General features: G+C 42.3%; 2 protein-coding genes across 5 annotated transcripts in view; both read right to left on the reverse strand.

The window, feature by feature from the left end:
• The window catches only part of ZXDC (ZXD family zinc finger C), a 12,349-nt gene extending 3,047 nt beyond the window's left edge, over positions 1-9,302 (reverse strand). Inside the window, exons 1-9 of the mRNA XM_040568391.1 lie at positions 8,174-9,302; positions 7,529-7,681; positions 6,367-6,445; positions 6,119-6,249; positions 5,015-5,185; positions 3,997-4,682; positions 3,104-3,188; positions 1,151-1,323; positions 192-293 (exon numbers count right to left, since the gene is read on the reverse strand). Coding sequence (XP_040424325.1) covers positions 192-293; positions 1,151-1,323; positions 3,104-3,188; positions 3,997-4,682; positions 5,015-5,185; positions 6,119-6,249; positions 6,367-6,445; positions 7,529-7,681; positions 8,174-9,287 — 2,694 coding nt within the window. The 5' untranslated portion in view covers positions 9,288-9,302. The remainder of the gene's footprint in view (positions 1-191; positions 294-1,150; positions 1,324-3,103; positions 3,189-3,996; positions 4,683-5,014; positions 5,186-6,118; positions 6,250-6,366; positions 6,446-7,528; positions 7,682-8,173) is intronic.
• Positions 9,303-13,679: 4,377 nt separating this feature from the next.
• The window catches only part of UROC1 (urocanate hydratase 1), a 40,371-nt gene continuing 26,793 nt past the window's right edge, over positions 13,680-27,257 (reverse strand). For all 4 annotated transcript variants that reach the window (XM_040568392.1, XM_040568395.1, XM_040568393.1 and 1 more), the window contains 6 exons: positions 25,939-26,009; positions 24,910-25,008; positions 23,268-23,367; positions 20,370-20,451; positions 15,049-15,148; positions 13,680-13,913 (listed from right to left, as the gene is read on the reverse strand). In XM_040568392.1, the coding sequence (XP_040424326.1) occupies positions 13,773-13,913; positions 15,049-15,148; positions 20,370-20,451; positions 23,268-23,367; positions 24,910-25,008; positions 25,939-26,009 (593 nt within the window). In that variant the 3' untranslated portion in view covers positions 13,680-13,772. The remainder of the gene's footprint in view (positions 13,914-15,048; positions 15,149-20,369; positions 20,452-23,267; positions 23,368-24,909; positions 25,009-25,938; positions 26,010-27,257) is intronic.

Consider the following 27,257-nt stretch of genomic DNA (forward strand, 5'->3'; position numbering starts at 1 on the left):
AGCAGAGGAAGAAAAACAAGTGGCTATGATGTGTCACAGGTTGGTAACACACAGAAGATAAATCTTGCTGTATAGTTCTGAACTCCTAATGGAAAATGGGGTATTTCCATTAGGCAGAACATCAGGGTTCACGTAAGCTATATTCACTTTCAAGCAAGCCAATAAAACCCAACAGCTTTGACATGCTGTACCTGAAGTATGTGAACAGGTAAATCCACTGTAAGCTGAGAATGCGATGAGGAGGACTGCGAGCTCAGTTGAAAGGGTAAATCTCCCTCTCCTGAGGGATCATCCTGTGAAGGCAGAAACATGATGCAATTATAAGACTCTGAAGCATCTTGGCACAATACAGCAAATTTCACTCAACCTTAGAGTCTTAAAAGATCTGATAAAGCAACTGCTCTGTACTAGTATAAAGCCTAAACCCACCATGATACGTATAAAGCTAACTACCTAGAAAGACAGAAAGGAAGAACTCTGCCCACAGCTTCCTCCATACTGAATATCCTTGTTAGGAATAAAGTGGAACTTACCTTCTCTCTGGATAATACAAAGATATGCACCAGACCAAAAATGTACTGCCCAACATGCTCCACTAACTAGCTCACATGGATTATTAGGCATTTTTAGAAAAAAAGCCAAACTTTATTTCAACAGTTTAGAGGAATACCAGTTTTAGATGAAACTTCATTTTGCAGGAAACTCTTCGTGTCAGTTTTATTTACCTTGTATATGTGACAAAGATGGAGCAATGCAAGAATTTTGGTGGAAGGTAGGGACAGGAGTGGAGGTGGGTTGTCAAAGGGAAAGACTTTCTTTTTACAAAGAGGAAAAAGTCCAGCTTAAGAAGTTAAATAGGATGCTCCCTACAGTCTGGCCCATATGGTCCAGACTGGACTGTATGTTAGCACTAAACCAAATAAAAATATCTTATCCACTTGTGCAATGCATCGGAGTTCTGACCCCAGCTGTTGCATGACTGAACCAGCTGTTCTCAGGCACTTCTAGACCTCTCTAAAGCCGCATTTCATACAAACTTCCAGGAGAGTATTTCTCCAGGGGCAGTCGTACCTGAGTTCAGTCAGATTCGTCTATAAACGTGCTAGTTCAAGTAACAGAGACGAGCATGTTTGTCCTCCTCAACTCTTACCTGAAGAAGCTGAATTTGCACATACTGTGCTCCAGTGGCAGGGTCCCTTATTGTCAGCCCCCCATTTGGCAGAACAATGTTGCCACCCAGTCGACTGCCAGTATTGGATGACGAAAAGTTAGTAGGGCTTACTTTACCACCCTTGCTTTTCCTCTGACCAGAGCCAGATGCCCCTGAAAAAGACGGTTTAATATTTAGATAGTCAGAAGCAATTTGCCAAAGTTTCTTGCTAGCATTTTTCAATTTTATGCAGTTAATTTACACTGCAGCACTAATTAGCACTACATAGCAAATGCCTGGAACAGTGCAATATAATTAAGCACCATCTGATAGCTAAAAGGCCAGACAGCAATCAGCTGATGAACTCTAACTGCTGACTGAGCAGTTATCTTTCTACATGAATGCCATTAAAACCACATCACAAATTGCTAAGCCTAGGGCTCTCCCCTCTGGTAGAACAGAAATACCAGCACATTTGTGGAGTTATAGAGAGGAATTAGGAACTAGAACTGCATTTTCTATTTTTAATTTTGCAACTCATTTCCTGAGAAGTCATGTACACAATTTTTCCAAATTGGAAAAAGCATAGTGAAGCAATGAAGCTCGCATACTTCCAGATAAAAAAAAACTGAAGTACTGTTAGAATAGGCTACAGAAGTACACCTATCACCACCTTAAGAATTATTTTCAGCTTAAAACAAGATGAACCAGCTTCTTTTATTACAGGCTGAAAACCACAAACGTAATCAAAATAAACATAAGGATACAAAGAACAACCAGATGACAGGATTATTTTTTAATCTATAGTAAATAAAAGGCTTTGGTAACTTCCTTTTAAAAATAAATTTCTCTCTACAATTTTTATTTAGCCTAATTAGAAATACAATCACATAGTAGCATTAAGGCAGTAACAGCTGGTGAAAAGTTGACCACTGGGAGTCTTGAGTAAGAAAGGAAATAGGCATTTTCTGAGGCCATTTCATAAACAGGTACAGATTAAGTGCAATCATCTGTTTAAACCGATGTACAGAAGATATGTTTGATGATACATGCACGTTTGAGGATACAAACACACTTAGAACTAACTTCATAAAGCAGCTATCTTTTTGCATGATGATTCACTGAACCAGACAATACATGCCGCTATAGCTTTTACAGATACAGAAACATGACAGTGACCAATTCAGAACTAGTCCCTTAACTTACCTTAAAACTTACCACCTTTACTTTCAGAGGTAGAAGAGGCAGCAAGGAAGAACTAAACTATATATAAATGTATAAAAGACCACGCCAGCCTCAAGGGTAGGCATAATTCAAATGCCCAAGTCTGTGCAAGCCTAGAGAGTCATGGAACACATTTGATCTGACAAAGTAACAGTGTATGATCACATCAGACAGCTTTGAGTCAAACTACTGTTTAAGATAAAGAGGACACGTCTGAAATTATGACCTAAATTTCACCCTGCTCTCTACAAGACTAAAATCTAACAGAGAGGTTTGAGTATTTCTGGATAACTGAAGAAATCAATTCCTTAACACTACCTACACAGTGTTACTAAGTGAAAAACAGAAGCTAAAGAAATCCAGCTGATCTTTTCATTGTCTGTACAGAAGAAATGAGAACCCACAAGGTAAGACCAAAAGCAACCTTAGCTTTTTGTTTGTTTGTTTTAATAAGAAAAATCAACAGCAGATGAAGAGATGGAAGGATCATACCTTTTTAACAATCACAGAACACAGGGTGCAAAATTCTTTGTAAACTTACTGTGAATTTGATATTCCACAGAACGTGATTTTATTATTAACAAACGGTACACCATAGGCACAATTATTTTAACTACCAATAAATGGATGGGTTAGTTAAGAACGTTCTCTGATAGCTGCTCCCATTTCACTGCCAAAACCCCTAAATACTTGTGTTTAACAACTTTAACAAAATGAGCGTCTTCTCACCTGTGCTGCTCCCATTCCCTTTCTGTTTTCTTTTCTTGGCTAGCTGAATAGCTCTGTAGTCTGTTCTCGCAGACCCACTGCTCTCCTGAGGGGAGAAATAAAAAAAAAAAAAAGGCAAAGGGTGCAAAGTGTTTTGAATGCAAGAACTAACCAAGACAATGAGAACAGACTGAGTTCCCAGTCATGGTTATCTTTTATATTGCAACCACTGAATTCTAGTTTCCCATGCTGTTCAGGTTAGGGTTTCAATAACTTACCTGCATGTACTTAATATCTGGAGTTCAACACAAAAAGAAGTTAGCTCTGTATTTATAAGCTTTAATACGGTAAACATCACAATAGAAACAATACTTCATGCTGTAAGTAAACAGGCTTCCAATAACATAATAAAGCAGAAGGGAATGACTATTTGAAACAGCTATGGATGGGAATGAGGACTGAGATGAATATGTTTCAGTTACTCTCCTAACTTAAATCTTTCCCTGCAACTAATGTACATGTAATGTACATGAGATCATCTTGTATGTACATGATCATCTTGTATGTACATGTACTTGTAACGTACATGAGAATATCTTGTTCTTGGGTTTTCTTGTACATCCCATTTCATCCTCAGATGGATGGATATTTTTAAAATCCCTTATTTTGAGAGGTTTTCCCTTCACTCTCCCCACCAGAATTCCAACTGTTCTTATGAGAACTTACCACCATGCTGATTCTGACAACACACAATTCAACATAACATTCTACATCCTTCATCCAAAAAAAGCCAAAACACATCACCTGCAAACTCTAAGAAAAGAGTCTGCCTATAAGGTGTAAGTAGCAATGGATATCCCCAAATTCGGGGTGTCTCACTCATCTAAGGGTAAATGAATATAGCTACCGCATACCAAAAATGAGCTGCCAGTGACTGCGCTAAGATCCATTTCTTTCTGAGCACTGTAGCTTCCTGGAGGGTTGGAGAAAACAAATTGAGTCACTACTTTGCTGCCCTCTTGCTGACCAACAACGTCCGAGCTGGGAAGCAAATTCCGTTCAATTTTAGTTGGCGTAAGTAACTCAGGCACGTTGGTACCACCAAGGCTACTAGAAGGAGTCAAAGTGGCTGTGTCAATTGTTAAATTATTGCTGGACGTCAAACTGTGCACATCTTGACTGGAATTCCTCACCGACAGAGACGCTAGCGAACCCAAGGCTTCTGCGTTGACAGTCTGTACATCATCCAAATTTAAAGTGCTTTGCTGTAGAACTGTTGTGCTGGTTCCCAGCAAGAGAGAACTGTCCAGGCTCTGCGGCATATCACTGCTGGCCACCAGTATCAACGGATCAACTGCCTGACTTAAAGAACTGTTACTGACAGGCAGGTTTCCTCCAAGAGTTGAGCCTACCGAAGCAACATCTATCGTGACTATTCCAGAGTTCACTAACGCCATATCTGTTGCAATTCCAGAATTGTTACTTGACACATTGGAGAACAGGGACACGAGGTCTATGTTGCTGAGATCACTTTGTCCCGGACTGGTAAGTTCGCTGCTAGGTGTGAGGGAGCTGGTTGCTTCAAGCTGAGTTAGGAGATCTGCAACAGAATACAGTTTAAACATCTTTAATTGCTAGGACAAAACAAGGGAGAAAATGCTATGACTTATCAGGAGAAGGAGCTATTAGGATACAAAAACATGGATAAGAAAATGCACAAACAGACCATACTATCATCTGCTCTTGGGGAACAACACAGTGAAGATAAAACAGCAACAGTATACTAAATGCAACTAATCTTTCTGGGCAGGGTTCGGGCCCCTTTTCATCAGACAATGGGGACGAAAGAATAGGAAAGATCAAAGGAGGAAGCTTTTAGAAACTTTTAGGTGTTTGACTACACCTTGCCACAGCTTGAAACAAATACATTACCTGGACTGAAGTTGTGCTGTTTGACCATGTGTGTCTTCATACTGTGTTTGGAAGTGAACAATTTATTACAGCTTGATACAGGGCAACGCATCTTTAACGAGTCCACATCCTGAAGATGTTTTTTGGAGTGAATATACAGACTACTACGCGCTGAGAATTTTGCGCAACAGCCTGCAAAAAAGATACAGAAGGCTTTATAGATTCATCTAGCTTCAATTTGATATTTCTTTTTAGTGTCTTAACAAAACAAATCAAAAGAGCTCTGCAGACTCTATTTGTTGCTTTGCAGTGTCTGGACATATGTTTAGAGGAAATCAGAAGACAGCCACATATACACTTTCTTGTTTTACATTGAGGATATCTCAGTGGGTAGAATAGTTCAGCAACCTCGTTTCCAACAACACAAAATGCTAAATCATTCAGTGTAAAGCACATCCCTTCCTCATTACGGCATCTTAAGAGAAAACTCTTCATGCTGGCTGCTGGAAAAAAAACATTAAAAGGAGAAACAATCACGAAATGGAGCTGTTTTACTTTATGAAGAAGAATATTCAAAATCAGACCCAAGACATTTACATTCCTGGAATCTTACTGAAGTGATGGATGCAGTGCTAAGAAACTCTGAGCGTCAGTTAGGTTCCCACGTGACCACAAACCATAACAGAAAACCACTCACACAGCCATTCCAGCAGCAGAGCCTATCACAGAGCAACCACTGAACAGCCAAGATCACGTCACAGCAACAAAATGGGGCCTTGGAAGTGTTGGATGGTACCACTTTTCACTGCTTTTGATGAACCAAGTCATAAATCTGAGCTGCAGAAACTGAGCATCAAAAGTAGGATTTTCCAGAGTAAAGCAGTTTTGTTTAGCATAAAGAAAAAAAACAAAACTATAGCAAGAAACGCTGTTTTCTTGGCAATCCATAAATTTGAAAGTGATCACTCAAATTCAGTTACATCTTCTGTTTTACCTCTTCAAACTCAGTTAAAAGGCTGACTCTAAATTTCTCTGATCCTGTAACTAGCTTGTGTCTGGGGAAAAGCACACTACCTTTGGGCTATATATACACCAATTATCAGTTAATGCAAAAGTTAACTATACCTTCTACTGGACACTCAAACGGTTTTGTACCAAGGTGGGTTATGCTGTGGCCTTTCAAGTGTTCTGCTCTTGTGAAGGACTTCCCACAGCCTTCTACCGGGCACATAAATCTCCTGTCATCTTCATGTTTCCTACGAAGGAAGGAAACCACCAATGGCAAGATTAAACCTGCTGTTTAACTACTGCAATAATAACGAAAAAAAACACAACAGCAAGTGACTTAGAAGAGCATAACCAGAAAAGGCTACCTTTTATGTCTCAGCAGCTTGGACATACTGGTGAAAGACCAGCCACAGCCTTCAAAGTCGCAAATAAAAGGCCTTTCACCTTAAGCAAAGAAAGGTTACATTAATAATCTAATACCAAATTACACACTACTATCAAGGAATCTCAAAAGCTGCTTAAATTGAATAAGATTAAGACAAGAAGACTTGACCATCCCCTCAAGTAAATAATTTCTGAGTAGCGATGTCCCCTTCCCTCTCCTAAAGTCTGAATGTTGTTTAACACAAGGACTTTGCCTTTTCTCACACGCACCTGGGAGCACAGATCATTATCAATCCATCTTATGCTTATCAAAACCCATGGTCCTTCCTGGTTTTGTGCTCTTTATGTTCAGCAGTCACAGTCCACCCTACCTTTCCTTGTTTGTTTTCTAAAACCAGACCTTCCCCAGTGTTCTCCTAATTTTCTCCCAAACACTCTTTGCAAATAACCCACAGCTATCTTGAAGGTGCTTCAATAACCAGTGATGGCATTGTTCAAAACAGAAACATAACTGAAAGGATGTTTTCCTGTTTTCATGACCTGTGACTATATGTTGATTACAGCACAATGAAGTACTTAGTTTCCACCACTATTAACCTTCACTTAATAAAGTGACACTTCTTGAAACGCACCATAAAGCCATGAAACCACGAAAACAGAGGACAGCAGCAAGTACACAAAATTGTCTTTTAAATATTAAAATGCTAGATTTCAGCTCAGCAGTAGTCCTTCCAAGTCAGGAGTGCTTGCTTGAGCTGAAATTCATCTTTGCGTTGTTCCAAATCTTAGCACAGACATTTTACGTGTTCTGAGAGTCTTTTTTAGCATCTTATTTTGAACAAGATTAGAATTTACACAATGATCTGAACGTCTACAAACTTGGGAATAGAACTAGGATAATTTTTATGAACAAGCTACATGCCAAAAGCCTCATCTCTCACATGTCGATCGTTATTTCAGATTTGGCAAGTACGTCCAGTGAACTCCTAGAATCCCAAGAATCAAACATTTTCACTGCCTTTAAGTAACTCTTGTCTTTGTTCCTCTCTTCAAGACGACCAGCCTTTCCAGCAAACTGAAATTCACTGCTCACACATTATCTTCTATGTACTTCCCCAAGGTGCAAGTTGCCCCTGTGAATACCTGTGTGACTCCTCATGTGGATTTTCAGTCGGCAGGCTTTGTCATACTGCTTGTTACAGCCAGGGAATGAACAGGAAAATTGTTCTTGCTCTCTAAAGTGGGCTCGGTTATGGGAGAATAACGCACTCACTGTGATGAATGTTCTTTCACAGCCTGAGGAAAGAAGGGAAACAGCACATCAGCTTGATACGCAAGTGGTTCAGGAAAGGTGTGTTGTTTTGTTTTGTTTTAGTTAGGGACCTTCATCGTCTTCCTGGATAGTACATCCAGACACACAGGAAAAAAAAACACAATCATAGTTTATGTTATTTGCATAGGTTATAGCTACTTAGACAAGGTGAGTGATCAGAACATGTAGAGCCCGGCCTAGGGCACACAGCCAAAGACCTGTGCTTCGACCTCAGGCTACCAAAGCCTTAAGGAAGGTGCCAAACTCCCAGATAACCGAGGCGGTGGGGAACAGGAGCCTGCTGGAGACCCAGAGGGCGATCCGAGGGGGAAGGCGAGGCGGCGGGGAAGAAAACCGAGCGGGGGCTGCGAAACAGCCAGCGGGCAAGGACGGGAGACCCCATCCCCATCAGGTGCCAGCCCCACTGGGCGAAGAAGGGCACGAAAACCCGGGGGACGATCGCGGCGCTGCCTTACCGGGGAAATCGCAGCGGTAGGGCCGCTCGGGCTCCAGGTGGCTGCGGCGGCGGTGGGCGGCGAGGCGGGCGGCGCTGGGGAAGCGCTGCCCGCACGCCTCGCACTTGTGCGCCGCCTCCTGCTCGTGGGCGCGGCTGTGGGCCCGCAGGTTGTACACGGTGGTGAAGCGCTTGGAGCAGCCGGGAGCGGAGCAGGCGAAGGGCCGCAGCTTGTCGTGCGAGTGCAGGTGGCGCCGCAGCTTGTAGGCGGTGGCGAACGACCAAGCGCAGCCCGGCACCGGGCAGCCGAAAGGCCGGGCCGCCGTCACCGCCGTCCCCCGGCCGTCCTCCTCCTCCCCTCCGCCGCCGCCACCGTGCGCAGTCAGGCGGTGCAGCCGCAGCTGCTGCTTGCGGGGAAAGGCCTGGCCGCAGCGAGGCTCCGGGCACGGGAAAGCCGGCGGGGAGCGCGGCCGGGGCCCGCCCGGGGGCTCGGAGGACGAGGAGGAGGAGGTTGACGAGGCGGCCGCAGGAGGAGGAGGAGGAGGAGGAGGCAGCGCGGAGCCCGCGGCCTGCTGCTCGGCGCCGGGCCCCAGCGTCAGGACGCCGTTCTCGATGCGCACCACCAGGCTCTGGTTGTTGATGGTGATGGTGCCCGAGAAGGAGCCCTCCTCCTCCTCCGGCACCTCGCGGGGCGCCGGGGACGGAGGCTGCGGCGGCGGCGGAGGAGGTGGTGGAGGAGGAGGAGGAGGAGGAGGAGGCGGCGGCGGCGAAGAACCGGGGGCCTCGCCCTCCTCCTCCTCCTGCTGGTCTCGCCCCGCTTCCCCACCGGCCTCGGCGGCGCCGCGCACCACGTTGAAGACGAGCAGCAGCCCGTCGCTGTCGGGCGGCGGCGGCGGCCCCGCCGGCGGCGCGCAGGGGCCGGGCAGCGGGCTGGAGCCGGGCTCCGGCTTCTCCTCCAGCAGCAGCACCGGGAAGCTGACGTAGAGGCCGGGCGAGGAGGAGGATGAAGAGGAAGCGGCGGCGGGCGGCGGTTGCCAGGCGGGCGGCGGGGCGGCGGGCTGCGCGGCGGGGCCGCCATGTTGGGCGCCGGGCCGGGCCCGGGCCGCCTCCGCGGCGGGCAGCCCCTGCGTTTCCATCTTGGGGGTCCCTGTAGCAGCGGCTGAAACCGGAGCCGCGGGGCGGGGCCGGCGCGGCCCGCGGGGAAACGCGGAGCGCGGAGCCGCGCGGAGCGGAGCGGGAGGCGCCGGGGAAAAGGCGGAGAGTGGAGTTGCGGAGCGGGGCCGGGCGGGAGGTGCTGCAGGAGTGGGATTGGGGATGTGGTGCTGGCTGCCCTACGAAGAGGCATCGCTGGAATTGTTTCGGTATTATTATTATTATTACTCCTGTTAAAGCCAAAGGGGAAGTTATGCCAGGGCAGAGCGCTTCTAAACTTGCAGCCATGGTGGGAGAGTTGGAATATGTGAATGTTTTGGCAAAATAGCCCATTCACCGTTATTAGGATCACAAAAACAGCATTATGAACCAGCCAGGAGGGATGCAAATTATTTCCCTCATGTTGAAAGCGTGGCTGTGCTGCTTCCTTCACCCCAGCCCCTCAGAGAGGGAACCTGAGGGAGGGAGGCCAGCGAGAAATCCTAGAGTCATTAAGGCTGGAAAAGGCCTTCATGACCACCTGGTCCAACCCTCACCCTACTGCCAATGTCACTAGCAGAGGGAGGGACAGGCAGTAGGAAAGGGGCTCTAAAATGACACGCAGATGCTGAATGTGGTGGAAGTCCTGAGGAAAAAAAAAAAAAAAAACACCACCTAGAAAGCTAGTTAATGCATAAAAAGTGGTGTGGGTCTTTTTTTTTTTTTCCCCCACTTACTTGGGAGAATTTCTCTCTCCAGTTTTAAGCAAAACAGAATTTTCCTGTAGTTCATGGTGGAAATAACATAAGTCCTTCAAGCAGGCCCAGCAGATGGTGCTGTGATCCTTCCACTGGGCAAATTACTTCTACTTTCCTCAGAGCAATTTTGCATCAAATCTCCAACAGCACGGATGGGGAACTGCTGTCCAGCCACACTTGGCTCTGGGGGAACTGATACTTGTTGCAATACCGCTGTAGGTACCCCCACTCTGCACCTCCACAGCTGACTCTGCAGAGGCTGAAGGCTCTGGTTGCCTGAGCTCAGCCTCCCCAAAATCCCTCTTACCCCCCTGCTGACTGGGGCTGGGTCTGGGTCACTCCTGTTGTTGGCTGCCCCAGGCCATCCTAACTTCACCTTTGAGCAGCTCTCCTACATGTTCCTAGGAAAAGAAAAATCTGCCCAGGACCTACTGCTCAAGCCATAGGTTCATCCCCAGTTGAGGGATGTCAAAGCTGAAGGCCAAAAAAAAAGAGCCACAAATCTAACTTGCCATTGCCAGGAGAGACTTGACAAGATTCTAACTAGGAAAGCAAGCAGCAGACATCAGAAAATGTATGCATTCAAAAGCCACTGTACTTAGACACACACACATCTTGCACCCTGTTTTTCCTTCCCAGGCTCTGATATTCTCTTGCCTCTATCTGCAGCCATGCGCAAGGTTTTCAGATAGGTGTCTCTGTTACGAGGAAAGCATCGAGGTACTGCAGCTCATAGGAAGGACATTTCAGCCTGGGGCAAGCTTGAAACCTCACTACAAAAATTCACTACCTCTATATCCACTGTCAGGGTCTGATACAATGACTGCAGATACATGGTTTGAGAGACTGCTCTGCCTGCATTGAACTTTTCCAGCAGTGGGGTCATCTACCTAGAAATGACATCTGCATCCTCACTGAACGAGGCAGAACAATTGCTCATTCATAGTCACAGTTTCTCTGCAAACAAGCAGAGAGCAGAAAAAATAAGGAGGCTGAGCCAAGCTCAGAATAGGAATCTTCACCCTGGCCGGGTCTATGGCTTCTATATGCTCGAAATCACCTGCTCTTTCCTCCCAGCAGGCAGGAAAAGGTTGCTGTTTCCCCCTGCTTTCCCAAAGGTACTGTAAACCTCAGTTTGCATATGTTAAGTGCTTTGAAATATACAGTTAAAGGACCACAAAGTAGGCTTAGGAGTAAGCACATAACTCTATGTACTTTATAACTCAAAAATTAACATCAGTGTGTAGTCTTAAATAAGACCAACTGCTTGTCAGCTCATTGCCTTTCTGTAATCCGTTTGCAATATTCATACTAATTAATAGACAAAGATTTCATAACCTGATCTTCAGCTAGAAGCTCTTGTATATGCCTTCAGGTTCTGTATCTCCCTACAGGTAGCCCAGAGTTACAAACTCCCAGGGACTTGGGTGACATTAAATATAGTTGTACTTGCAAGGTTATGTCCTCTTGGCAGTTAAGTTGCAAAGAGGAAAACAGGGTTCCCTTTTTTTTCTTTTTTTTGTCTGGGATGTGAAGGTGAGCATGCTGTCAGGTGTCAGTACTAAATAACACAAAAGTGAAAATTCCATAATATTTCTTCAAAATTTTGTCTTTGATAGATTTTCAGTTCAGCATTAGGGTTACTATGGAGCAGGTATACATTCCATAATACAGAAAGCCATTATATTTTCTGTATGTTCCTCATGACAAAACAGTACCCCAGTTCTTTTGGCTGTGAAAACTAGAGTGGTTTTATATGATACAGCTACTGAGATGCCAACTTTACGCCCAACCCAGTGTGGTTATTAATAATAGGTAACGCGTAACATATGTCAAAGCAAAGGCTGTCAAATCTGGCTGTCAGCTACTCACGTCTCAATCGTACAACTTGTCAATGTGTGCATTTTTTCCATAATGTAAAGCAATACCAACGAACTGCAGATTGCACTTCACAGAAGGCTCAGCTGCAAGCAGATGCCAGACTCTCACTATTCATCTGGAGACATACGCAGTATGTGAACAGAGTAAAGAACTGATTTCTGATAAAAAAAAAATAAAGGTTTTCTATATGTGGCACAAGAGGCAATACAGAGAGTACATGTTTGGTAAGTACCACAGGGTCTAACAGTTATTTGCTTTCTTGAGACCCCACAGTCCAGAGGACTTCAGCTCATCACTCCTCACCTGCAGCAGGCAGCACAGGTTTACCTGTGTAACCCCCCCTTCCCACCACGGGGTGATGGATCCCGTGCCAAGCAGATCAAGTGCCAGGCTGGATCAGCGATGCATGTCCAGAACCACGCACGTACTGAGGCAAGGACTGCTGGCACTCTGTGTTCCTGTCAGAATGAGGCCCATAGGCAAGGGCTGTACTTAGCATGAGGCTAGTGATAGCTGAGAACTATTTTTGTACACATACCAATATGTAAAATATTTCTGTGTGCATATAAATATAGCTATATGTATCTGACAATACGTATGTGTATAGGGGGTTCATTCACAGAAAGCCTCAGTTTTCACTTCAGCCTCATAGCTGATTAGAACAATATATACTTCAGTGAGTTACTGTTAACAAATATAATGGCAGGTTCAAGTACAAAATAGGAAGTTTCTTTTTGGTTGCATCTAGGCATATTGGGGTCTGCGTCTTCCTCTCTCTTTCTTGGAAGAAGGGAGACCAAAAGACCTTTTTCTTACTTTATAACCAATTTCTGTGTGAAGGAAGCCCTTATCATCCTGTCCTTGATGCTTTAGTTTATTTCATATCAAACAGTCAGCCAGCACTCAGGATCTAGATTTTATGGAGGTTTTCATCCATTTGGAAACTGCTCGAGTGCAATGTGTTTCTACAGAAGAAACTCATCAGTGTGGGGCAGCAAAGCACACGGCAGATTCAGCAGCAGGGCACTACCTCAGACTGAAGCAGAATATGACTCCCACGAATTTACCATGAGTTGTTGCACGTTTTTCTGGCTTTAGTCTAAGATGTTTGGAAGTGTTCTACTACTTAACACCCTCTGATTCTCCACCACCACCACCCCTCCCAACCTACTTAAATACTACCTAAATAATTGGCACTACATTCTGTTCTTTTTTCTCAGGTAACGATTTCAGGGAGAAACACATGCAGGCAAGCTACACTGGCCATTTACAGTTTACCTGTCTTTCTGTTGCAATAACTAAATGTTTTTATGGTGATATAGAAAAGCTTGATTCTAGCATATGTAATATTAGTGCATCTTCCAACAGCCAAACAATAAATTTGTTTTACATATCAACATGTTTGACTACTGGATTTCATGACTATTTGCTGATAGCAGCAGACTCTGAATTAGAATGAAGAGTTCCAATTTCCAATTTGAAGTCTGATCTACCAGAGCTAAGAAGTCTCAAATTTTGAATTATCAGGAATAAGTTTTTGTTTTGTTTTGTTTTTTAAATTTTGTGGGACAAAATTCCAGTTCATTTTCTTAAAATGAATAGTTTCTTATTGCAAATAGCCTTCCATTATGTTAGTGAAAAGGCTGTTCCTGACATCAGGGGACCTGTCACAGACTGATATAAGGCCTGCTCTATTAACAGGGGAAAAAAAACAAAAACAAAACACACAAAACAGAAAAACTCACTCACAAGGAAGAGACAGTTGCAAGGTTTTTATCAATTGCACAGGTAGGATATCAAGGAAGCAGCTTCAAATATTTCTGCCAGGACAACATTGCACTTGGAATACCACTAACTTTGCAGGGCTTGCTCTAAGATGTCTTCATCTACCACCTTTTGAGGAAGAGTCACTTTCAATGTGACATTCTCTTTCATTGCTTGGCAGATTGTTTCATAAGCGTAGTCATTACCTGACCAGCAGCGTCTTGCAACCTGTTAGACAAGAACATCAGTGAGTGTAAAAATCGTACATTTCTCATGCCACATCCCATCTTATGCAATATTTGTGCAAACACTGGCACCCAATTTCATTACAATATATCTTTCAACTCTGCCAGTTTCTAGTTTCCTTACTGATTTTGGAAGTATTTTTTTATTTTTTTAAATAGCTTCATTTTTTTAAATACTTAATTTTCATGAATATTTGGATAGCCTTGGAACATTTTCATGCAGAAGCATATTGCTGGGCTGATAACATTGGTAGGGCCAAGTACCTTATAAACTTCCCAAAATTCTCTCTACAAAAACTTGTGTACTCCATCCTAGTTTGGTAAAAACTAGCAGTTTCTTTAGATAACAGTATGATTTAAACACTTGATGCTTTTTTAGTTGGATAAATATTTAAAAGGGTAAATGTCTCTCAATGCATTTTCAAAATATGAAATCAGGGAGCCAAATTCTCTGCCAGGATGTATGAATGAAACTCCACAGACAAGCAGGGAGCTATAAAACCTCTCTTCCAATAGCAAAGTTCTGCATTTAGGTCTGTGTACAAGACAGGTACCCCAAATGAAAAAACATCATAAATTGACACAAAGGGAATAAGCACTTCCTTGTATACAATGGCTTACAAGTCTCTGTATTATGAATTGCATAGCAGAGTGTGAAATATTCAGGCTCAAAAGTGTTCAAGCAAGAAAATCCTTCGGTTCCAACTTAGCAAAATGTTTACACATTTGATTAATGTAAGGCTAATAAGAAGTTGCCAGGATCATAGCAATAACAGCTAGAAATGACCTTTCAAGTCAGCAAGTCAATTTCCCTGCCACTCACCTATGATTATTCCTGGCAGTATATTTTCAAAGGTTCACTATAGTGTCTGAATCAAGACCTCTTGATACAAAAATACTGGCTTATCTGAACTGAAAAAAACAACATCTTGGCCACTTCAGAGATGGAAATCACAGTACTAAACCAAACAGGATCTATCTAGACACTAGTGAAGACAAAAACGCTAATGGTAGCAAGGGCTGTGCAAACTGACACTTCAGTGACAAGCCTTTCAAGATACCTAGATCTAGAAGTTAAGAAGATATTAAAGTGAATGCATATAGTGAGTTTTGCTTACTCCATTGGAAACATCCCAGCTGAGCATCATCTTAGCTCGTTCTTCAGCCTCTGTGGACCCATCCAAAACCAAGCCGAATCCTCCATTGATCACTTCACCCCTAAAAATATGAACATAAGAGAATTGAATCAAAAGAACCGGAGCCAATCCCACAAAACTTATGGGAGTGAATTTGTTCAGTTGCACTGGAAGAAGGAAGAAAACAGAAATTATGCTGAATAAGAGAAACTAAGTGACCTCTTTTATGCTTTAAAAAAAAGGGGGGAAAGGGGGTGGAACTAGTTTCCTGAGCTGCATAAAACCTATTCTACCTTTCATGTAAAGTGCTGCTAGCAGTCAGTATCTCCTCCAAGCAGGAGTGCCAAAAACGAAGCTTATGCTGTGCTTCCTGGGAACCGCACTCTGTACTGGCTCTAGAAACAAGTAAAGAAAGATTAGCACTTCTGATGGACTAGCGAGTTACCTCTCTTAGGGTATTTTTGAAGGCTAAGCTGATCGTGTTTGCTACACTAGAGCCTGCCATATACTTAGGATCGTGAGGAGGATTGTGTACTTACTGAAGCAGACAGATGGATCTATTTATATTCTCCCAAGACAAATGAGAGAGCATCTCTAATTTAAAAAGTGTTAACCACTGCTTAATGCACATCTGCCTTGATCATTTCAAAAGTTGTCATTCATTTTGTATGAGATACGTAGATGTTTAAAGACACCAGTGCCAACTTTTCAGGAAGCAGACTTATTGGCAGAAGAGGAACAGAAACATGCTCCAAACTAACAGACTATACTTGGGAGAAATACCAGTCTGGTTTTAAAAGAACAGGGAAAACACAGAGAAAAACATCTTATCTCACTTCAAAATCTGGTCTGCTCAAGTTCCTGTTTTGTTGCATATGGTGAATAGTGGAGAATACAGTTTGAAAATTATCTGTTGCTGTAAATCTGTAAGAGACTTCTAGCATTATAACCCAGCATCAGCAGTGTGTGAGATGGGGCATGTTTTACAGCAAAGCAACATGTGGTATGAGAGAATACTAACGAAGGTCCTGGGGGCAGGATTTTGTCCTCAATGTTTTATAGTTAATAGAATGAGTACATTCACAAAATTTACTTAGAATAACGTTGGACATATCCATGAATCAGGCAGGAGTTAGGTGTCCAGAAAAGAAACATTTTTTATTGAATATTTTCCAGTAGTAACTTGATCTTCTCAAGAAATGGGAAAAATCAAGCTGCATTGGAGCCTTAACAAACTTGAGCTCTGCTTTGTGAAACTAGAACTCACATTTTTCCCCTTTTCAATGTTACGTTGTTACTTACGCGATTTTAATTCCCTTTCACTAGTTATATACACTACCTGTGTGATAAGTAGAACCTTACCACATAGCCGAGCAAGGAGCTCAGAGCTCCAGGTCTCACAATCATCCTACCCATTACTGGAACTCCCTCTACTTTGCCATTGTTAGATATACCACTATTACAAATGCAAAAAAAAAAAAACACAACTTCAACAGGAAATGTAACTAACAGTTGTCATAACAGAACATCAGAAGATGAATCACTTTCTTATCTTTAGCAGGAAAATTTGAAACAAAATCACGTTTTAACTGAGATGTTTGAATATCCTAAGCTTTGACATTCAAAATAAAACATTTCTTTTTGATCGACACTCAACACGTTTCAGTTTGGAATTTAATTCCCAGGATCTTCTTACTGTATGAAATCTTTCATTAATGCCGCTCTTGGTCTCATTTTGGGATGAAAACAAGCATCCAAACATTTGTATTTCTTGCAAATTCTACTTTTTGAATGGTTCACATTGTTACTGTCTTCTCCAAAAGAGGTGACCAGATTGGCCTACAACGTTACAAGTATCACTGTATGAAGACCAGGGCCAGTTACCTCACCACACTCTGCTTCTTCCACATACAGAGACCAAATTCGCACTAGTCTTTCTTTACTGTCAAAGTATAAGCCTAGAGTACACTTACAAACATCAGTTATGTCATCGCAATGTAATCAGGATCATAGTATGATCACACCTCAAGGCAGCCTACTGATGATTTCAGACAATAAGAAGATGAGACCTCTGGATTGGTGCTTTATAAAGATTTTTCACACTGACAGATGATGTTCTGTCAATGGTAGAGATCCCCTCTGTGCACAGCATCCCAAAGAGCATCCTTTGAAGCTCAGGCATCAGCAGTGAGCGTCTGATCTTGCTTTCACTCCATAAATTCGAAGTCTCTCCATCAATTTCCACAGAGTTACCCCAGTGTAAATCAGAATTACTCATCAGAATCCATCCTACTGTCTAAAAATCACTCATAAATTAGATGCCAACATTTGTTAGGATGGATTTTCTGGCAAAACCTCTCACTTTTAAAGGAGAACTCTCTGCCTTCATTAGCATTGGGTCATATTTTGAGGTAATTAAAGAAACATGTGGCATTTTGACCTAAGCTACCTCCTATAATTTCCAGATGTCTCCTTCTAAGGTGATCAAAGAAAACAAGGCCTCTCTCACAAACAAGATGTCACACTGTCAACAGCTCAGTTCAATTCTTAAATTACTTCTGCCTTTTTGTTACTATAGGTTACACAGGCTCCATGCTAATATATATTCTCCGGCAAATAAAGAGGCAGCAAGAAATGAATAACATTCATTTGCTGTAATTATAGTCAAGACTATGTTAACCTTAAATCTCTACAACAGCACGTGATGCAGATTCCAGCTAAATATTAATCCTGCTTTTTTTCTGTTTGCCCACCAGGCTATAGTGCAGGATGTCAGAGCAGGTAAAATACATCTCTCTGGTCTCAGAAAGAAGACACAGCGGATCTATCAACAGATCCAGGTGAGCCCAGCCTCTACAAGGAGGACTGGGAGCTTGGCACAGTACAAATGCTATTTCTGAACTCCTTGAACAAAAAAAGTACAATGGCAACTTCGTTTCCTTCTAATCATATGCATGTTTGTTTATAAATATGTTTATTGCTTATAAATATAAACTTTCACATGCTTTACATTTCCAAATCAGCTGACAAGAAGATTTTATCAGGCACATGGTGATTTTTTACGACAAAGTCAGCTGAATTTTTACTTCCCCAGAGAGAAAGCAAAACAGTCCTAAAACCTAAAAGCATCTGTCTTTCAGGCAAAGAAAGTCATTTATAATGGTTGGGGGATGGTTTTGCTTCTTTTCCCACCTTTAAATTATCCCTCTCTTTCTCCTGAGAAGACAGAGGGGCACAGTGCTTTAACTAGCCCGGGTGGTGCCGTGATTAGTTAAACCAAGCAGAACCACCTGTCGTGCCACGGCTTTCGGGGCTCTGCAGACCACGGCATCTAATGACACGACATTGTTACTGCATCTGAGTCCCAGCATGGAGGCTTATTAAAGCTCGTGCAGAGACAGGACTAATTTTCAGGCTCTGCCTTCTTCACTGAAGCACAGTAATTTAATCACAGAGGGCTAAGACTACTCCTGAGAACAAGGTGAGCAGACACCGTGCCACAATGACAAGTCACTAAGCAGCCATAGGAGCTGGTAAAGAGGGTAATCAAGCTCTACTTTTCCATGGATATTTTGATTTCAGTGAATAGCCACACACTAGTTTCCCAATTCATTACATAAATGACAGCACCTTTCCTCTGCCTGCAGGGAGAACTTCTTTCCAATGCTGCAGTTTCACTTAAGCAGCAACAATACAAGTGAAACTGTAGTGCCAGTTTTTCCAGAAGTCAGGGCAGTCTCACCATTGATCCAGTCTGAATTGCTCAGAGGACTAGGAATGTGCAGGAGGGATTGGCTTTATAGAGGCCAGAAAGAGACAGGGAATAAAATCATTTTGATTAAGCATCATTAATGCACAGAACACTCATGGCATAAGGAATTACTTAAGCTATTCCAGTAATTATAAACACCATAAAAACATTCCAAGTATTTTGCACAACAGTTCAGGGAAAGTGTTTTTCTTCTCTTGTATTCCATAAGCAATATTTTAAAAGGTTAAACTCAACTAGAGCCATTCAGACAGATCTAGTCTGCTACTGTCTGGAGTCTGTGACTGCAATGACCAGAGTAAGTAGATATTCTGGTATTTTCCATTCAGAATTACGGAAGTTGTGAATAAAATCCTGACCATTGTGGTTGTTACTACTGAAATCAGTAAAGTCAGATTGTCACTCCATGTGTCTAAGCCCTCAGAAAGCTTTCGTATCCCATTGTTCAGTTTTGCTCTTGCATACCTTCTATTCAGTAGCTACTTCACTGAAAAATCAAAGGAGGTAGAGTACAGGGGAGGGAATTCTCCATCTGACTTGAAGGGCTATTTTTCTAGCTCCAGCTCATCCAGATGAGTAATAACTAGGTATCATCAAGTGTCTCTGAGGAAAACATCTGCAACAAGTTCTTTGGTTTGCTGCTGTTGGCATATTCCAGAGCTGGATGAAACAGTGAAGTGAGAGATCACCAGAGTATTTAATAGAGGGTTGTCCTCCTTTTGACTGGCTACACGACAAAATGAAGACATGACTGTAAATGGGAGAGGCTTTGCTGGACTACGCCATAAAGAACAAACAAGAGTTAAAGACTCTGCAACGTAGCCAGGCTCTTATTTTCCCTAAGTCTGTGCCAAGCCAGAGTAGCCTTTTAGTAGCATATGAATGAGATTAATTTCCCTTTCCATACATGATATTTCTCTCTGCTTCTGAGTCTATGCATTTATCCTAGTTCTGCATCTTACGTGAAGAAGGTGCTTAATCAAGTCCTTGCTTAACTGTGGTCTTTTATGGTACCATGCAGAAACAAGGAGAGAAAGACCGGGAGGTTTGCTGGCACCTGAGCTGTTTTGTATCAACAACCCCTCATTGCACTTTAGCACATGGGCATTTATATTGGGGTCCTAAGGTCACAGATTTAAATACAGCTTAAGGGGAAACCTAAGCATAATCCATCCACTAACACTCTGGCTGTGCATGTGTGAAGACAACTTTAGAAATGGGATCTGTTCAAAAAGACCATGGCAGACTGTCCTTGTTTCGCAAATTAAGTTCTCCAAACTGTGCTGTGGCCAATGTCCAAAACACTTTTTCTTGACATATGGACATTAATTAAGAGAGCCTCATACAACACCACACTTTACCTTATAATGCATCCTTCCAGCCCTTGTCTCCAAACCCATCCTTCCCATCATACTTCTCCAGTCATACACACACCTTCTTTAAAATTCACCTCCTGTCTCTCGTCCCCACACACATACACAGCAGCAATAACTGGATTCAGAGTCCAGCTTTAGAAAAAAAAGTAAGTTCTTACCAGCCAACTCCACCACCATTGTGCAAGGCAACCCAGGTTGCTCCTCTGAACGCATCTCCTACGAAGTTTTGTACTGCCATGTCTGTGAGGAGAGAAAAGGAGTTACCAGGGCTCTGACATGCTGCATTTGTTTTTTTGTTGTTGTGCTGCTCACTTCCTTCCACTGCCACCTTGATTATGGCTGATTGAAGGCAGTGTTGGAAGCAGGGTTTACACACAGCTACTCTCACATGTATAGTAAACATCTCATGTTGGGTGGGGGGCCAAACAGGCAAGAGTTCTTCTCCCATTCTTTCTTTCCTCCCTACACTGCAGGAACCAAATGCTAATTTCACAACATGGCTTATGAGGAGTTTTCTGTATTTGTGATCCAGTTCAAGTAGCTGAAGAACATACTGCTCCTCAGCTGGGAGATAGCTCCTGAGGGTGGAAAGAAATACAATCCCCTCCTTGGGAGTGCCTCAGTCATGGAACAGGCTGGACACATCCACATAGAAGATTTCAAAGTGAGGGGACACTTGGAAAACTACACACCTTGTAGTTCTCAGGAGAGCCTGAGCTGAAGTATTTTCAGATCAGACTGAGGAGTTAATTTAGCTCTGTGCAGAAAACCAGTCTAAAGCTGACGGGTTGCATTTTAGGAACAGTCACAATGAAAATGATACAAGCTGCCATTCTCTGGACACAGGAATTTCGCCCTCAAAACTGGAACTGCTGAAATCACATGGGATGTTTCTTTTGTTTTAATAAATGTAGGAGCCAAATGTAATTTGACTAATGTTAAATGCATAATTTCTGCTGAAGCGTTCACTAGAATTTCATGTTCGCTACAACTTGTGCTAAAAGATATACCCAGAGAGGTGGAAAGAGGTACACACAGAGGATAAGAGTAAAATTACCAAAAACACTTGTCCAGATTTAATTCAGGAGCAATAGATTATTTGCTATGCTTTTAACGGCAAAAAATAGGACATAGCAAATGTCCCACTAGTCACATTTGTAGACCTACAGTTGTTCCACGTCTGATGGAAAAATGAGTTTTCTTGAGCACTAATCTACGTTAAACCCTGTCAAAAGCCCTATTATGGCATCTTTTATCTGGCATTATGTCACTTTAATAACCCAATTATCATAATTACAGTGCTGTCAGGAGGAAATGGGAGAGATTCAAATCCCTATACTCTAAAAATGTACAGATTTCTTCCTCAGCCACTAGCATGATAAGAGTGGAGCTTATACAAGGAGCATGGTAAATAGACCAACAACGTAATAACACGGTGCTCCTTGGTTTCACTAAAGGTCACTAACTGCGCAAATGTCTGTGCTGAAATACTCTTTGCAGAGCAGCAATGACCCCTGTTTGACAGGGATCAGACTGAGGTCCTTAATGCAAAACAAAATGAGATAGGCAAAGACTCAAAAATTCCTGTGTGCCAGAGAGGAGCCAATTTCAACTGAACTAGCTCAAATGTGGCATTAAAACAACGGGAAAGGATTGAGGGAAGAGAGAGGAAGACCTAAGATGTAAGATGTTCTTTACCTCCAGAGGCTCATCTGGTAAAACAGAGTTAGACTTAGTTTCAAAGACCAGTGAAATCAGTGGTCAACAGGATTTGGATAAGCCCATGGAGAAGGCAAATAGTTCATGTAATTCACAAAACTCAAAGAAAAACAGATAACGTAGTAAACAACCAGGTTAGCAGGCCTTGTTTCCATTTGCCCTCTTCTGAGGGCATTGCCTGGTGTTTACTTATATGGTTAGGCTCTTTGGTGGAGACATCAATTTGGATTGCTGTTCTCTGTGCAGCTGCACCATTTTCGCACAGCTTGGCAGAAGCAAACATTATTTCAGGCCTCTATCCATCTGGCACATTAGAACCAGCCAACATACTCAGAAAACATTGAAGTGGGACTGATAGGTACTGCTAAAAGCCTCATTTCTTCAAGCAGTCCATTTAAGATAGCAGGGAACTTTTCTCCTTAACATTGAGCCATAATTTGTTTCCTATTATGAATTCCCTGTCATAATGGAAGCCATTCAATAGTCTCAGCTACCTCAATCATAATTTCTCCTTCTATGGCAGCTTGCATCCTCCTGTCTGAAGCCACTTTATGATTGTCAGTTCATGGCATGTGAAAACACTACCGGGCTAAAATTATCGTCATCATTTCCACTTATGGATGGAAAATTGAGGAAGATTTAGGTTAAAAACATTTAGTGCTTCACTCATTTTTCACATCTGCAGCCTGATATTTGTTGAGTTTATTTTTTCTGAAGCACCATTTCACAATCTTAAAAGCAGATTCTGGTTAGCTCAGGTCAGGTTTCTTTTGAACAGCAAATGTACATGATTTGCCCACAGTCACACTGAGTGAACAACAAAGTTTGCAATATAATCCAGAACTCCTGACTTCCATTTTTGTGCTTTCACTAGCAAAGTATGTATGTACCTTATGCCCAGAAAAGTTCCTCTCAGAGACTCCAGACTTTTCCCCGAGTCCTTGATTTTGTTTTAAGCAAAATGCTGCTATAGATCTGATTTTGTGCATCCCAAGGAAGTACTGCTGTAATTCTGGTCAGATCACCTCTTTGAAAGAGTGAGGGGCAAAATTAAAATCAAACACAAGATGCAGTCCTCTAAGACAGATTGCTCTCCATTTACATTGACGTAAATCTGGTGCATCTTCATTGAATTCTCATTGTTCTGAGCCTCTCCTATTTAACTAGCTCTACCGTCATTTCTTTCTCTCTTGACAGCTATGTTAAGTTCACAGAAAATCTGATTAATTGGGACTATAGGGTTGAACAAAAACATTTCAAAATGTTGCATAAAAAATTCTCTTTTAAAGCAATTTTCTTGTTTGCCTGTTCAGACAAGTCTCAGATGTTCTGCTGACCTGCACAAAAGGCGGATCCATCATAAATGTTTGACGTTTCTCTGTAAGGACTGTCAGTCCCGCTCACATCATGGTGATCTCGGCTGAGGACTACCGGAGACTGCAAAAGCCAAGGACAAGCAAATGGAGTCCTTCATGGACTGTCAATGCTACCACAGATCATATTTTGCTGAATTCATTTTATCTGAAGTAATTTCAAATCTCAGCTTTGTTCCACCTCCTAAACCCCCTAAATCTCCTTCTCTCCCTGCTATTATTTATTAGCAAAGAAATGTTGATATGAAGATATAAGAAATGTTCATGAGTCATCATCATTTCATCAACAGTAACAGGAGGTTGTTTTCATGTCAATGACATCCTCAAACAGGACAGGGAGAAGGAAAGCAGTGTGGCAATTTCATCTGAAGCCTTTCTTTACTGAAATTTCAAAGACACTTCAGACTGCAAAAAATCTTCATTCACAAGTAGTTCTTTTTCTGAACAACAGCAAACAAATAGAAAATGTTACTGTTTTCATTCTTTTGGAAGACTTCAAGACTAAAAATAAGGCAACAATTATAATTAGTGATCTCCTGCAGCTCAAACAAGTCCATTCTTGATTTGGAATTTAACTAACAGTGTGAATCTAGACTAGCTGCAGGTCTTACACCAGGCTTCTGTAAGAATAATTCACTCTCTTGGCATGGTTTGGTATAGAATTAGCTGGCTTTGTTTTATGCTGGCAGTGGATTAGAAAATAATCGAAAATAGAAATGAGCATCCAGCTTGCAAGAGGCAGAATGGAGATTTGAAGAAATGAAAAAAGTACATAAAATCTGAAGGGCCTGGGAGTCTGACCCTGTCAGTCACAGCTCCATGGGAGTGCTCTGCCTGGTCAGGTTTATTTTTTAAGACTAGCTTGCAGTGGGGTTCGTTTTGAATCCTGAGAAGGTCAACAGCTCAACATTTAAAATATTTTAACAAACATTTTCTGAGTAACAGAAACACAAGCCTTTCCTAGCTGGAATCCATTCTAAATTTTACTTGAATTTGCCCCTTTTGATATGGCAATTATTGTGGTTTGGCTATAAAAGAGATTGAGATGAGTAAACATGCCTAAGTCTGCTGCTGCTGTATACACACAGCAGGGACACTGATGAAGACTATTTAAAAGCAGGTATCGCAATCTTTCAAAAGTTTTACTATCCAGAGAAGGAAAGGGTTTTGAATTAAATCACTAGATGTAATAATATGGCTGAAATCAAGGGATTAAGGGTAAGAAACACTGGGCGGTGGCATGGCCTCTTGTTATGCGTGATGTCTGGGCACTGCTAAGGAGTTTGAGACCCTGTCTTGTGTTTTAAGCAAGTCACAGTGTGGTGCATTGTACTTGTAGTTGCTCAGACATAGAATAAGGCAAATTTCCAACATGAAATAAAGGGTAATGTATTTCAGTTTCTAAACCTGTCTCTTCCTTTACACAACACAATACTGGTTACATACAGAGGAGGACTGACCTCTAACATATTTTAACAGAATGGTCCCATGTAAATGGCAGGCATTTCTCCTCTTATTGATTGAAGCTTTCTCCTTTCCCACCTGCCACCCTAGTCTCAGATACTAAACACAATTACTGAACCATATCAAGAGGAAAAAGGCAAACCTTAATCCTTCCTTCGGAAATCGCTCGATTAATAGCCACGGCTATAGACACACGACCCCTCTGATCAGAATATAAGATTCTAGCCTGAGAGCCAACAACCTGCAAAATAAAAAAAAACAGAGTGATAAGGTTCTCTGTGCAACTGGCTTATCTTCAGGCCCAGATAGATATAGTCACAGGACTGCCTCCTTCTGTAGGAGAAAGTACAGATTATTCATTCATCAATATCCAGCTTCCAGAAAATAGAAATTAAAGCCCCTCTTTGAACTGAGTTTTATCTCCACTTGCACAAACAGTGAGATGTATTTCTGTATTCAGCCGCTACTGTCCAATAAATCCCATTTTTTAAATCAACCTGATTGCTAGACTATAATCCCCCTATCAACAAACCCCTTATCAACATCTGAGAAGCAGCGGTTTGGAACTGGTGATGGTGGGCTGGAAGGGAAGAGAAATACAGAGACAAAGAATGTCAAAGAACATCTGTCCTGCACAGCTATGCTCCTCTCCAGCCTTTACTCCACAGACCAGTCTGGTTTCCAGATGAGGAGAGCACATGTAAGCCCTTCAGTATTACCAGTTAGCTTCACAGTGAGAGCCTGCCCTAAAAGAAAAACAAAGGATGTTTCATTGCCATCCTGCTTCCTATAATACAATATGCCTATTTTGAAAGGGGAACTGAGAACTGCAGACCTAATGAGGTTGGGCCAAATGAAGGACATTTTGAATGGTGCTGAAAGGTAGTTACAAATCAGGTGGAGAATGAATCACTAGCCTCTTTCACTCCAGATATAAGACTACAGCTTGCTGTATTATTTTAACATTTCCAGATGAAGAGGTGAAGGGAAAACTGCTCCAGCTCACCCTAAACCCCTGCTGTGGAGAGATGTTTAGTTATGAACCCTGGTATTTACAGACAGTGTTTTCATTCATACACATTCCTACTTTTCACTCCAGCATTTGAAACTGTTCTGGACCAGGAATGAAACTGTTCTGGACCACTTGTGCTGAAGGAGGTTGTGCACTTACCAAGCTGTGCCTGCCAGCTTCCCGAATCCAGCGGATGTTGTCATGGTACTGCTGCTTCACAGATGTGCTCACTTGCAAGAGAAAGCAAGAAAAAAATAGGTTTTGAAAATGAATGCAATATGCTCTAAATTAAATTAAATTCATCTGACAGCGCTAGCAAGTCATATTCTGCTCTGAGATACAAGCACGTGTATATGAAGTGCTGTAGAGAGTCCTCTTCGCAGCCAATGCAGTAATTGGTAAAATATATTTAGAGGAAGGTATGAGATGTTGTGCAGGAGGCAGTTAGAATGATAGCTCTCATTCAGATCTTTAGCAAACTAAATTAAACCTTGAAATATGGGCTGCACATACTGCTCATTTTCGGTGACCTGGCTTGCTGCCTACTAGATGCCCAAACCCTTTCTGAGCCTTTACTAAATTAATAACTTCAGCGAACTCCATGATATTGGGTACCACAGCCCAGTGTTGCGTCAGGTAGTAAATAACTCTTCTGAACATCTATCAGAATTTCCCAGAAGCAGCTGGTAATATCTACTTGAGAATAAGTTACATCTATGCTTGGGATATAGATTTATAGGACTGCAATTGCCCTGTACTGAATTGCTCATGTGAACGTTCTTATCCCAAGATAAACCCAAAGTCACGTATATCCTACAAACTGAGGTACATTGCCTCACATCACTGCAGAGCACAAACTGCATGGAAAAACTTCTTATGGGTTAGCAACTGTGTGTAAATCCACCCTACACCTTGTCTAGACATGTATGTTATCTGAGAATTGAATACAACATCTTGAACTACTCTCCAGCTTCTCTCATTTATACCTGTGCAATTCCATCTCAATCAACCAAACCAAAGAGGACAAAGAACAAAGATATTTGAAGTGAAAGACAGGCAAATATGGCACATATCAATCAGATACATGGCAACGTCAGTAACCAGCTGCTTCCAAAGGCATGACACCGTCTGCAGCGAGTAACAAAAGGGAGAGGGAGTGTAGAACAGCACAGAAGCATTGTCTTATTATCTTAATTTGGGAGACTTTTACAGTTATGCCTTTCCACAAAGGGTGCTTGTGAGCTCAGTTGAGGTTACAGTGGTTTAGGAAGTCACTCACTGTAGGCACAGTTATGGGCAAAGTTTGGTCTAGAGTTATGTTGCATCACTTTGGCCTGAGAGACACAGGCAGCCACCAGGACTGGTGTGTGGCAGCATGCTAAGCCACAGTGAGTTGCTTGTGTACTGGAGCTCCAAATCATAATCATTTCTGCAGATGCCAAGATAGCACGTCTCCTACCTCTTCCTAGCTCTCACCC

The sequence above is a fragment of the Cygnus olor genome, chromosome 10 (assembly GCF_009769625.2).
Source record: "Cygnus olor isolate bCygOlo1 chromosome 10, bCygOlo1.pri.v2, whole genome shotgun sequence".
NCBI lineage: Eukaryota > Metazoa > Chordata > Aves > Anseriformes > Anatidae > Cygnus > Cygnus olor.